At 42.2% G+C, this 14447-nt stretch overlaps 1 protein-coding gene across 2 annotated transcripts in view; it reads left to right on the forward strand.

The window, feature by feature from the left end:
* gria3a (glutamate receptor, ionotropic, AMPA 3a) overlaps positions 1-14447 on the forward strand; it is a 70484-nt gene that overhangs the window by 1508 nt on the left and 54529 nt on the right. For both annotated transcript variants that reach the window (XM_061086185.1, XM_061086183.1), the window contains exon 3: positions 12502-12741. In XM_061086185.1, the coding sequence (XP_060942168.1) occupies positions 12502-12741 (240 nt within the window). The remainder of the gene's footprint in view (positions 1-12501; positions 12742-14447) is intronic.

The following is a 14447-nucleotide window of genomic DNA, read 5'->3' on the forward strand; positions in this document are numbered from 1 at the left end:
AACCTCTCAGTAAGACCCGTCTCTGTGTGAGAAACAGCTTGACAACGCGTTCACTGCTGATGTTTTGGTTTTAAAAAGTTGAATGTTATTTATGAACTGAATTTGGTGTTTGAATGAAGGGGATGGTCACCGGCCAAGTGCCCTGCCTCATTGACCAGGGGGATGATGGAGCATGACCATCTCTAATTGGCCAAACACAGTGATTATTGTAGACCCAGTAATTCAGTAATTCCAGAGGAGCTGATGAGCAGCACTTACATGACTGTGCTGGAAAGAAGGGAGAACACAAACATCGCTGCTCTGGCTGCTGTCATGTTGTGTGGCTTTGGGTGATGGCTGCACGTTCTATTGTGGCAGTGGCTAAAGGTTCAATTGGTGGCATCCTGCAAATTTGATTGGGGTTTTTCTCCACTGTCAAATAAATGTCCCAAAGTAACCTTCTAGCTGCACCTTGATAAATTGGCCTTAGGTTAGATATTTGACCCCTATTCATTTGTTGATTGGTTGGTTTGTCTGTAAACAACTGATAGGAATTCGGCAAAAACTTGGTTTGGGAAATAGGCCCAGAAAAAACCCAGAATAAGTATAAAAGAGCAGATCCAGGAATCTTTTTATCACTTTTGTCACCATTTGGAGATTGTGAGTTTTCTGTACTTTTGTTATTTTCTCAGGGAATTTTGGATTTGGAAAAATCAAGCATATTAAAGGAAGTGATTGCATCTGGCATGCGCTCTACTGAGTGTTACTTCTAGTCTTATACAATCTAGACTTGTAGTCAACCTTAGGCTGTTGCCTCTTCATTGTCAGTCCCTTTGATAATGATTTAAAACATCACATTATGTTATACCAGCAGCACAGCGGTGCAAATTTACCCGGCTGCACTTTTGACAGCTAAATCGTCTAATGTATCAACTGTAACATGCTGTAATCCTTGTAGTCATCTCTACAAACATGACGGATTTGATCGGAATGGCTGCGGAGTGCGAGATGGCTTCATAATTGGTCTACCAGTCACTCCTCTGCCATGTAGAGCACCAAGATCTGTCTGGAGAATTAATTTGTTATCCTTCTTCCCACCAACTGCACTTCACACTTCATGCTTAAGGATCAGCTGCTGCCCTCAAAATTCTGTCAGCTGCTGCAGAGACGCCTGTGTAACCTAATGAAGTGAGGAAAAGGCTTGTGGAAAAAAAGAGGAAATTGAGCAAAAGTGTAAACTAATAAATCAAAGGCTTGGTTATGATAAAAAAAATCTGAATAGCTGTTGAAGTCATGTGGTTGTTGGTGTGTGTGTGTGTGTGTGTGTGTGTGTGTGTGTGTGTGTGTGTGTGTGTATGTGTGTGTGTGTGTGTATGTGTGGCAGGGAACAAGGAGCAGCCTTGGGGAGAAGCTGCAGGCAGATGCAGGATTACACATACACGTTACACAAACATATTTGCACACTCACACCTTGACGCTGATGCCCTGTTCAACCACAGCCTTGGACTGTCGGCTGCTGAGTAATTACGCTGGAGCAGCTGTGGGGTCGGTGCTTAGCTCAAGGGCACTTCATCAGTTGTTGAGGAAGAGATGAATGCTACATGCCTGGCTTGACCAGTTCATGGATAAAGCACAAACCTGGGCCTGTTGTTAATTTTAAGGAATCATTATTATTAGTATTATTAGATTTATCACATAAATGGGATACATATTCTATATATAATATATATTTTGAGTCTTGTATTCATTCCACAGGATACTACTTGGAATGCAGGTTTTTGTTTTACGATGCTGGTCTGCCACATTTGGCACCCTGTAGAGTACATTCATGGAAATAGTGGCCTGGATCTGGCTCAGACCATTAACAATTTAGACCATAGCCAGAGCTTAACTTTGAATCAACTTCAATTGATTGTTTTTGAAAGAATCTAAAGGGTTTTTCCTTCTGAAGGATGAGAAGAGAAAGAGATAATCAGGAGGATTAACTACAGCGAGATGTGCTGATGCCAGATGAACCTAGAGGACCGGTGCTAAATGCTCTCCAGTAGAAAAAGACCAGTCAGTGGCTCATTGAGCAGACCAGCCAGGCCAGTTTATGACTAAGCCGTTGCTTGAAAAGGCACCAAGCTCCACAATTCTTATTATAGTCATCTGGATTGTATAATATCCTGTTTCCCTGGCAGGTGTTGATGTAGCAACTGAATGTGATCATTATGAACTGCCGCATTTCTATTCTGGCAGCAGTTAAAGGTTAGCCATTGCTCTGCTTTCCTACAGCTCACAATTTCTACATTTTCATAACATCATAAAACGTTAAAGTGACTGAGAACATTTGTAGGATTGTCTACAAAACTCCCTCTGTACTATGAAATAAATAATAGAGGGCTGTGCGGTTGTATAAAAGAGTGGAACTACTTTTTGTCCATAGCTCATTTGTTGAACCTTTTGTAGGACAACACTGCTACCCCCCAGCTGGGTCAGGATATAATGATTGTTACAAATCCCTGTTGGAAAATTACTCCGGTTATTGGCAATAGGGATCAATAGGTGGCACGCTATAGTCCAGCAGCAGTAGCAGCAGTGTGTGTGTGTGTGTGTGTGTGTGTGTGTGTGTGTGTGTGTGTGTGTGTGTGTGTGTGTGTGTGTGTGTGTGTGTGTGTGTGTGTGTGTGTGTGTGCTGCTCCAGTTTGTTGTCCTCTATGGAAAAATCAATCTTCACCAAGCTTTCATTTTCTCTATCGCAGACGCTCTCCTCTAATAAAAGCCTGATTCTCCAACTTCCTCTGACCAGAGATGCAGAATTTTCATTTGATGCTTGCATCGCAGATATGATAGTTAAAAAACAACAAAGTGCAAACGGCCAATGGTACTAGCAGTAGCATTTGCAGTCAGTGTAACTGGATTGAGTCTGACAAAGAGAGCCTCACTGTGTTTATTATCTCACCAATTTGTGGCTGGAGTGAGGCTGCAGAACTTATTGATGTGACACCGTGCCGTAGGCAAGGATGGAGTGTGCATACATGTAGAAACAGGAGGCTTGTATCCATTAAAGACTGAGGTCAGGGCGGGGAGAGATGGTGGAGGCAGAGCTGGACAATCAGAGACAAATTAAACCGAGGGCCTGCGTGATCATTGCTTCTGGTTGTGGTGACAGGGAGGACAGAGGAAATAAAGCATTCGAGTTATCAGGCGTTTATTCAACACATGATTAAGCTTCTGTGTTTAGCCTTACACTCGTTCACACATTAATGCGAAGTGTAAAATGCATGAATTCATATTTTTGAGGGATCTGTAAGCTTAATTTCGTCTATACATTTCCCTCTGTTATGCCACTATGTGAAAAGGCAATATGTTTTAAGATGTTCTCTTTTCACTCTCCTAAAGCGAGAGCCAGGATGGATGTTTGGGCCCGAATTTCCTCCAGAGATGAACTTTGATTTGATGAAGCGTCAGTATTAATGTATGATGCTTATTAAATAATCTATTATGGCTACCTATCCTCCCTCTGCTATGACTCAACCAGTGCTATGCCACTCAGACAGAGGCTGATGTTAGAGTTCCTCAATGTGTAGGCAATGCAAAGTCCCACTCATGCAGCCAGATATCCTCCTCCTTCTCCTCCTCCTTCTTCTTCCACTTTTTCTTCGGCATTTTTAAGAGTACAGTGAATTCTTTGACTCATAAGCTGTGTGCTAATAAGGACATCTTGTGAAAAAGTTATTGTTGTTATTATTATTATCTTACCTTGGTCTCAGCATAAATTCAATGCAGGCTGGGGATAGAAGAACAGAAACAGACAATTCCCAAAATGTATTTCTAAAAATGTTTTGATAAAAAATGTGAAGGCTGCATGTGAAAGGTGGATGGTCATATGGGATTTCTAAGAAAGTTGCATTATTCATAGTTAGCTTTGTATACTGAATTATGATATTCATACATCATTTAACGGAATAGTTAAACATTTTGTGAAATATGTTTTATTCTCTATACCATTCTCGAGACATAGCTACAACACTTGCTTAGCTTAGCATAATGGCTGTAGTCATACTGAAATCATATCTTCACTTCAATGAATCTATTGGTTGGAAAAAAAACAACAGTTGCACGTTCACTAAATTGGCCACAGTTCAGCGAGTGCACTCTATCTTTCAGCCCCATTAGACTAAATGAGTTATAAGTTAACATAAAAGGGTAGTAATTGCAACAGATTGAATCGTTTTTATGTAAAAATCAGACTAAATATACTGAAATTTGCCAACTCTGATATGGTCGTAGACAGAGCCTCGAGTGGAATCTAAACGGAGACACATCAGCCACACTAGCGACATCTCTGTCATGACAACAATTCGTTTGGAGCTAGCCCAGAGTAAACATTCTGTAAATATTTAATAAGATAGATCTAGAAGTCTTCATGAAGGTGGGCGAGTCGAAAGCAGTTAATACTGTAGGGGAAAGAAAACTGTAGTCTGTCCCTTGTTCTGTCAAAAGTAACGGACGAGTCCCGGACGGCTTTTATTGTTACACTTTCTGCTTGTGATCGTATCGCCACCGACTGTCTGACAGATGAGAGTTTAGTCGGATGAGACCTTATTGTCCAGCCAATCATTAGCATAACAACATGAGACATAACGTTTCTGGTCTGCTAAGCTAAGTGGCTGCTGGCAGTAGCTTCATATATCAATATTAATGTCTAAATCTTGGCCAGAAAGCAAGTGAGCACATTTCCCCAAAAAAGCGGAACTATTCAAGGAAGATTTTAAGAATCTAACAACTAACAAGCAGTTATTACTTCAGAAAGATGTGGTTTCCGGAAGAAAAAAGATCATCAAGTGAATCATTAGAGCGTCAGAGCTTTTGCAAACATCAAAAGGTAAATAACAATTTGGCAACACTTTACATCCTGTTTGCTGTGTTAGTGGTAGCTAAACAAACATCCAGGCATGTAAGCAAACAATACATAACCTCAGATCCATCATAACTCTTAGAACTAATTTAAACCGACAAGTCATGAATGATGCATGAGCACCAGAGACGAGGTTGTCAAATAGTTTGGCCCGAGGGAGAGCATTCTGCATGATGGTTTCTATCTTAATCCACACACACTGTAGCAGCAGCAGTGTCAACGGGGTGACTGATAATCAGAAGCAGAACTCGTCCACTCTCGGCTTTAACGCTGCACTCCGCATGCCTTGATTCAATTTATTACAAAAAAACTGGCCTCAGATCCCTGCGTTTATGTATTCTGACAGGCGCTTGTGTTCACACGTGAAAGCTCCGAATGGAACCTCTGGATTTGGGAGCCCTCCTAAATAGAAAGAGCAACTCACCCAAAAGCGCTGTCCCTTTATCGTGATGCACCGATAAAAATATCTGCGTTGCTGCTGCTGCGGCCGGAATGTCCTGTCAGTTTGCATGACCTGCCCCAAGTTGACAAGCGCTCATCCTCCGATGCGTCATGGTGTTGCCATTATTAAGCGTAACACACACATGTGAGCTTTTGTAATGTCTTTGGAATAATCTTATCTAACTAAAGAGGGATTTCAGTCACAGGCAATGATACGTTCACTGACACGAACAGATGGTTTGACCCTTGGTTTAATAAGAGCCTTTTTGGACATACTGCTGTAGGGCAGAGCAGCACTCATGGGTCATCATGCAGCATAAATGCATCACCTCTCTTTGAACAAGGGAGTATTGATGCTAAATAAATGGCCTTGACCACAATAGAGGCTTTTACACATCCTTTGACCGAAGACGCCAGCTTATAAAAACAAGAAAATCACGGATTCGGCCCAACAGGCGAAAAAAGGATCCTCTTTCATGTTTTTCTTAAACTGAGCCTCTCAGCACTGGCTGGTCATATAATGCTGCAAAATGGCGGAGCAGCGCTGAATTGGTTTGGGGGCAAGCCACTGGAGATGTGCAGTTAGTCTTTCATCCTGTGCATCAGAATGGGTTTACATGCCAGTGCTGTAACAGAGCGACGTGATCACTACTGACAAGCTACAGTGATGCTGCAGCAGTTTGTTGCAGTCTTACACAACGTCCTTCAGCGTGGCTGCCTCTGAGAGCTCTGCTGTTATTCAATAATTTGTTTTTTTAAACCTGAGATTATCCAAGGACAACGAGTTGGGATGTGAACCACATGGATGAAAGAAACAAGAAAAACAAAAGATGCCACTTGGCCAGTGAATAAGCTACAGGACAAGCTGCTTTTATAAGTTTTGTGGAAATTTAATTGTTGAATGTGAAGAAATGATAAATTCTTAACGTACCTGAAACAATAATTTAAACATAAGATTATTTGTTATTCATAGTTGATACGTTGTTACCTTTATTCATCCAAATATGACCATAGTTAGACTTAAGTGTCAGACTATTATCCAATATTGACCAGAACAGATGGTTAGAGATGATGAACATGGATAATTTAAATCTTATAAATAAACATATTTTGTATTGAAATGAAGAATTTGAATATTATGTCGAAAACAACTTTGCACAGAGTCACCAGATCCTTCACTTTATAAACATTTGCATTCTCTTGATGTATTTCCCGGTGTCTTCTGCACTTTTTAAGTTCAGTGTGTTGATTGCTCTGTCTCCTGTGATAGTGGTCCTTGGATGGTGTTTTTCTCTTTTTTTGCAGTATATGCAAAGCATGTGTAGGTGGAGTGTTAGCAGCGCTACTGCAGTGCAGTGCAATATTAAAGTGAATTCTTTCATACGAGGCTCCAGTAGCCACAGGCCCTGTCTGTGGATCGCTGCTGTAGATTTCCTTCTGTCATGTTGCTTTAGCATGTGGGCTGTATCCAGTTGTATTTCTCAGATTAGGGCTAATCCAACGAGTGTCAGCCCCGCTTTTTTTTGTTCATAATGGGTATCTGCAGGGGGTGGCCCGGTGAAAGAAAAATATGTGCTCCTTACAAAGCTATGATCTGTGGAGAGGAGGGAATTCCAGGCAATTTGCAACCACACTGCCTGAGGAGAAACACCTACTCAGGCTCCAGTCCCTATATGCCTCGCGCTTACGCTGTGGTTGGTCAACTGAGACGAATTGCACAACAATGCAGGCTGTAATGCGGATGAAAATATGAAACACTTGAATGTCATAACACGGGGATCGTTTGAACTCGGTGCACCTCAGTGAGATTTTCATTTCAAAACAAAAGCTCACTGGGATTTTTCCGGTATAATGGAACTAAGGTTAGGTTGTTACAGTCCTTTCAGTGGAAGGAGCAGATGAGATTTTGAAAAGAGTCATTTTAACAACCTCTTACATAATGTTGGAAATATTGCCTAAAACATGTTTTATGGCCACTATTAGAAACACTAAGGCAGTGTAAGGGCTGTATCTGGTACTTTGAGCTAAATGCAGGCGTCAGCATGTTAACATGCTCTCAGTAACAATGCTGATGTGAAGCAGGTAAAATGCTACCATCATCATCACCATCATAGTATAGCACGTTAAAATGCTATTATTAGATCATGAGGATTAGTATAGACAGGTTAATGGACAGATTAAATGTTTGACCTCAAGACAACGCTGGATCAAATGTTAAGTAGAATAGATTCATGCACATGGTGACAGGAAGATTTGAGCCAATATAATTGTGACCTTAACGCGTCACAAGAGGAGAAGTCAGGGGATTACACTTAAATCAATGGAATAAATTGTCTCAAGATTATGGTACATATACATATATATAAACAATGTACTCTTAGTCCTACACTGTAGCGTACGAAAACACAAGGATAGGAACAACATCTTTTGGATTTGGCTTCACGTAAAAGTTATGGGAGGATTTTGAGAATGACATGGGACAGAAATTGATTTTGCTTTTTAAAAAACTATTTTGCATTTATTCCTCTCTCATGAAACAGATGTGTGAAGTGTTCTTCTTCTTTGAAGACAGACATCAACCATGCGCAGGGTCAGGATGGGCACAGTTGCACAGTTTTGTAGACAGTTTTGTTCAGTGCTCAGACCTTCACTGACTTACATGTTTTTAAACGTGGCCTCTGATTTGTCACTTCTCCATTCAAGACCCTGTGCTTTCTCCTCATCTTCAGTGCAGAGGAACTTTTTATTTGCAGACTTTTTTACACATGTTCACAAGTAATGATGCACACGTTGATAGTATATCGAAAGATTTGTACGTGTTAGCCATGGGTGGTTCTCTGTGTCTCCACGATGTAGACTCTTCTCTGTGCCTTGCTGTATTCTCTCCAATGCGTTTTGGATAGACACCAACCCCCATCTCTCCAAACAAGCAGAAGCACTTAGTTCTCTGTGAACTGACGGCAACACGACTACAAGTGTCAATACTGAGACTGTTTGGAAAACACCTGCGACACTGTGCCAAGTGTCCAAGCTCCTGATTCAGACACAGACGGAGAAATATATTGTATCATCCTGTCCTGCTGACACATTTAGGAGCTTGACGGCAGCGCACTAAGGATGCACATTACCTGGAATAAGAGAGGAGTGATGTTGTCTGTGTATTTTTATCTGGAGAACGGCACAGCTTAGCTGCCCAGTTCATTTCCAAGAGGAAACACCGAGTTCCTTGAGTGTCTGTCACTTTTACTAGATTTGTTCTGAAACTGAACCGGTTGGTTGAGGCATGCAACTGCAGGGTCATCAGCAGGTCAGTCTCAATCTGTCCAACGCTCCGGTGCTTTCTGACAAAAATACCTGCTAAACTAATAACACGTCCTTCAGCCTCCCTCTGCTCATTAGCTAATTAGCAGATGTAAACACACTAATCTCAATATATCTCAGATGGTGATTCTTACAGCCATCAGACCTGCTTAGTATCAGAGAGTTAGTGTTGCCACTGTGATTTTGTGATGTTCATATCAAGTGTTAGCATTTAGCTTAAAGCACCACTGTTTTAAAGCAAAGTCGCACACTGACTGACAGTAATTCCTGCTGTTATATGGTGAAAAGTCCAAGTAATTCCAATTTTTTGGGGTCTAAGGGCATGAAACAATGTTCTGCATAATGTTAGTATATTCTATGTAGCTATAAGGCTTGAATAGATGAATAGGAAATAGTCCTGATTAAATTATAAGGGCAGAATTACATATATCTGATATGACTCGGGCGTCACAGTGCAACAGTGTAACTGTCTCCTCAGTCGGTGCACATTCTGCACCTCATGTTAATATTATAATAAAAAATTGGGTGGATATATTCACTGATTCCATTTTCTCTTGAGCCCGTCCTGTATGAGTTGGTAATTTTAGGAACAGCAGCTGCATGTGTGCTCTGCCTGCACTGCCTCTCTTACCAAACATGTGACCCTGGGTGACCGGGCGGGACAGGGGAACAAATTGAAGTCTTGCTGAAGTCTGGCTTTTTTTCTCCTCCGGTTTTGCCGCAAGCACTGATCTCAGAAAAGAAAGAGGTTGAAAAATAATTTTCCACCGGGCAGAATAAGAACATAAACAGGTTTATTTGTAATCGTCCCAGAAAGTAGAATCGTTGTCCTTGCTTTGTGCAAATTCAGACGCATATCCCTTCAAAACTTGAATCTCTCCCCAGGGGCTCTGTCCAAAAAAGTTCCCTTATCTCAGTGTGACTCGTCTATCGCTATATGCTTATTCACACTTTCTTATATGCATCAGGTTTCATTTCCTCGCTGCATGAGGACAGCAGCTTTTTTCCATTCCCCCTCAGCAACAGGGCTTGAAGAATTCACTTTGTTCTGCTGTGCATACACTGCACCAGTTGATCCCTATACATCAGTTTTATGTTAGACCCAGAAAAGATTCAACAGCAGAAGAGACCCTGAAAGCTGTGAAGCTGCTGATGTGAGAGAGCGCTGGTGCCACAGGAGCTGCTGTATCCACATGTTTAACTTTGACGAGGTGGAGAGAAGTAGAGAAGTGGAGGTGGAGGGAGAAAGCCAGATACCGATGGTATAATGACAAAGTAATGACACAGTAATGACAGGCAGAGGGGCGTGTTAGGTGATGGAGAAAACACGATGGGAGTGGACGGAGTGTGAAGGGGTGAATTTTCCCCAGTTGGATATCAATGATGGATGTAAAGACTGTGTTAGTAGTGCGGACAGAAAGGCATAGAGCCTGCAGTCCAAAAAACAGCGTCCTCTTCTCCTCTGTAATAAAGTAAATGATGTAAGTCTTCATCGCTGACTGGGATCAGGGGCATTTACCTGAGTTGACTCGTGTTACTGCCCCGTGAGCCCAAATATATGATTGCATCAGTCCTTCAGGAGAGCAGGCCGTCCATTTAACCTTGACAAACTGAAGGTAATGGTGCCATTTTGAGAATTGGATGATATTGAGTTTCTGAGAGGTTTTAGTTTAATGGCTATCTTCTATTCTTGGACAAAACTGAGCTGAATAAATTCTCTTTCTGCAGAAATGTGAGCTTTTGTAATTCTACTAGCCACTATGAGCCGTGCTGAATCCCAAACTGAAAACTGTTGATGAAGGGCTTTGAATCAAAGGCCGTTTGCATAATTAAAATGATGCTTAAATATGGTCCCTCAGTGTACAGCAGCGCTCCCCCAAACAAGTGCAGCTATTTCTTTCTGTGGATTCTTGAGTTGGTTTGTTTCCCACACTGGTGAGGTCTGATGTGTGTGAAGGCTGAGAAAATGGTGGGATGGAGGAATGATAAAATGACGGAGAGAAAGATGACTGAACTGAGCTATCAGCGATGTGTGGGTGAATGAATGGTTGTTCTAATGGAAAAGTTCAGATGAAGAGGAGCAACTTTGGAAATGGATCCAGCACTGGACTCCAACTACATTAGCAGACATTAATGTGTGCTGATACTTTTCTGATGTAACAGATCATATTAAAAGTCCAGTTATTTCAAGAACAGTTTACTACCACTTCAGGGTTTAAACCCAATTCTGGGTTTAGAAATAGTTTTTTCCTTTGCAAAATCATCTGTCTAATTTGAATATGTATGATGTTTGACATTTGTATAAAAGAACATAAGGGCCATGCATAAAAATAAATAAATAGAGGATACATCCCCCCCCCCCAATTTAGAATTTTGAGAAGAAAGTCAAAACTAACGTCACACTCAGCCAGAGGAGGACGATTTTAAAATTTAGCTTGATTGGTAACACCAAGGTTAAGAATAGGCTTTACATTATAGCATTTCATCTTTATTCTTTACATTTTTATTTAATTATTAAAATGAAAAACGCTTTATGCCTAGCCCCAATACTCTTTCATACAACTGAATACTCTTTTTGTTTATTCGCCTTTTGAGAGGATGCAAATTAGTGAACAACTAATTTCATTATCACGAGATGTGAAAATTACAAAGTGAAAAATCCTGTGATTGTAGTCTAAGGACCACATTATGATGAACTTATAATCAGCAAACGCTTTAAGTGAATCAACAACCACCAGTCACACAATATGAGTAATAATGAAAACTTCATATGTCGGATTCACATTTAATTTCTTCGTGTTTTTCTGTGCTTTGGTCTTGCTGCTAACTTTACCATGTGTGTCCATTCACCCCCAATTTTCAGCTGTTTTCAGATATTTCATACATCCATAGCGACTTGTTCATTTGTTAATTACTTGCTACCAACACAAATTCTTGATACAACCCTTAATATTAATATATGAAATCATCCTGAGCTGTGCTTAACTTATGCATTTCCTAAAAAATGTTTTGTCCCCAAACATTCACGTCGGTATGTTCCAGGAATCACTTGATATTTCAAGCCCCAGATTGTTGAAAAAGACACCTCATTAAATCCAATCAGGTTTGATAATAGCATCATTAAACATTGATTGGTGATAGTAAGCGGCGTCACACTGTTGTGATCTATGCGAAGCAGAAGATCATAAATACCAGAGCGGCTCTGCTGCGCTGACCGACATTTCCTTCAGCTGTTACTAATATTAAGACGGGTTCACATCTCTGATTCAGTCCTGCTCGGTGTTATTAAACCCATTTATTATGTACAAATAAAATCAAATAGTCAACACCTTGTAAGACTGAGTGTCTGATGCACCAAGCTCATTTCCATAGGCAAGCAGATGGCAGCGGACGGGGCTCGATATAAATCTCGAATACTGCAGCACAGCCCGGCGCCTGCACATTTGCATGCTCATGTTTCAGGGTATTTGTCCATTAAGAGCCGTGGCCACTGCACTGATTTCCCCATTATATCTAGTTGATTGCCCAAGCGGTTGCATTTAGACCAAGGAGAAGTGAAGGGCACCGGGCGGCAGGGCATGGCCATGGGGAGCAGACATCCCACATGGCACCCATTTATTCAGATAGCCACTGACTCGCTCAGAAAATTAATCCTCCCACAAATTCTCTCCCATCCCAACCTATGATTCAGTTTTTTTTTTTTACACATGCACCTGTTGTTCGCAGACTTAACTTAAAATATGGAATAGAACATTGGCATCATCACTGATGGAGGGAAGAGCATTCGATCCTAAGTGACTCTGTGTGCTTTGTGCTTGTCCCTAACCCGAACCCTGCTCTTCTGTCTCTGTCACCAGTCTGCTCCCAGTTCTCCCGGGGAGTCTACGCCATCCTCGGCTTCTACGACAGGAAGTCCATGAACACGCTGACCTCCTTCTGTGGGGCGCTGCACACCTCCTTCATCACGCCCAGCTTCCCCATCGATGCTGATGTGCAGTTCGTCATCCAGATGAGGCCCGGTTTGCGAGGGGCTGTCCTCAGTCTGCTGGACCATTACAAGTGGGAGAAGTTCGTCTACCTTTACGACACTGATAGAGGTAAGAGTAGTGAGCCAGTAAAGCTGCTTTACTGACATGCACTGAACAGTGGATTATCTCTTGAAATTACCCAGAGGTGCAGTATGCAAGCAAGTGGGCGAGTTGATGAGGTTTCTAACAATGCGGCCGAGGTGAAACTGACAAAAAAGAAGCAAAGGAGTTTTTCTTCGTAAGCAGACGAAGAAAAACTATGTGATTCGAGGGCTTTTGGTGATAAGGGCCGATGCTGGTGTTGATGTAAACAAAAACGTGAGCCCCGGAGTCAAATTCATACAATACGTCCTTCCTCTTTCCTGCTTTGCAACCCCCCACCTGAACACTCTGGAGATTTTTGTATTGTTGTGAACGTGTGCCTGACTGGAGAATCTCCTGCTGCGTTCTTCATATGACTCCTGAGAGAGTCCCAATTGTGTGAACATGCTGCAGAGTACATGTTGGGAAAATGGTACGGTAAAACACACACAACTTGTGGAAGAGAGATTCGTAGAAGCAGAATATCTCATTACTGGAGAAACGGGAAAAGTAATCGACATACGAGCGGCTGCTCACACAGAAGCATTATTTCACAGGGTACCGCATATAATCGGCCTCTGCTATGTAAATCCCACATTCTGAAATGCCTGATGCATTTTAATTTACACCAGTAATGATCCCAAATTGCTTGACTCGGTGGCTGAATGCTGCTCACAGAGTCACTCAAAAGCTCCGTGCTTCAGAGGAATGAGTCACTCACAGTTGCTGCTGATCCGCTGCCATGGTACGGCTTCAGCTGCCGCAGCCTCTAATCCTCAACACTCTCTGATTATCATTTAGCTCTAATTGGATTATATAAAGACAGAGCACAACACACCTCAGCATGCGCTCCGTGGCCTCCCGGTCCCCTCATGTAGGCCAACTATTTACAGACCCGGGTCTTTGTCGGCCCCTGAACATCAGCATCTGCAGAGGTCGTGTGAAGACACAGCACCGCAGTGTCTCTGTCTGGATTCTGGTCACAGCCGAGATGTGCTCTACACCCCGATGCCCGGTGTGTTGGTCGTATTTCAGACGGCTGTGTAGTTGCAGAAGTGTTTTTGGGTGCAGCCTCTGCCGCTAAATGTGCCACCGCTCAAAACTGAGCATTCCAAGTATTTTTAAACTGCATTTCTAGGACAAGTTCCCTCCTTTCCACTTCCCCCGCCTCACTTGATGTACAGTATCTCCATTTCAGGTGGGTGTCTAATTTTACTGCTCACTCCCGGAGCCGATCCTCTCACAGAGCCATTTTGTGCATCTGCCGAAAACACTTTTTTTGACAGTATGTTGCACAGATTTACATACGTGTGGCACAAACCTGTATAACTAAAACTGCAACCTCTGTCACTGTGATGCAGAGGTTGCCTCGGTCTTATTACCCTGGCAGATGTGTGTGTGTGTGTGTTTCTGTTTCTGTGTCAGATTGTAGAAGCTGGTGATTGGTTAGCTGATGTGCTTCAGACTAAATGATAGAGCAGTTTATAGCCTCTCCTGGGCACGATCAACCCTCAGAAGTGCTGCCTGATGTTGCCCTCGCAGCTCTGTCTGACTTTGTCGGCCTCTGTCACCTGCTGCGTTGAGGGTGACGTGGCGCCATCTGTAACACTCAGCCTCTTCTCCACAGTGTGACACAATGTAAACACTAGTTTAGGATGGATTCCCACTCGCTGCACAGCTTGTGTTTGCTGAGA

This window comes from Limanda limanda, chromosome 14 (genome assembly GCF_963576545.1).
Source record: "Limanda limanda chromosome 14, fLimLim1.1, whole genome shotgun sequence".
In the NCBI taxonomy this organism is placed as follows: Eukaryota; Metazoa; Chordata; class Actinopteri; order Pleuronectiformes; family Pleuronectidae; genus Limanda; species Limanda limanda.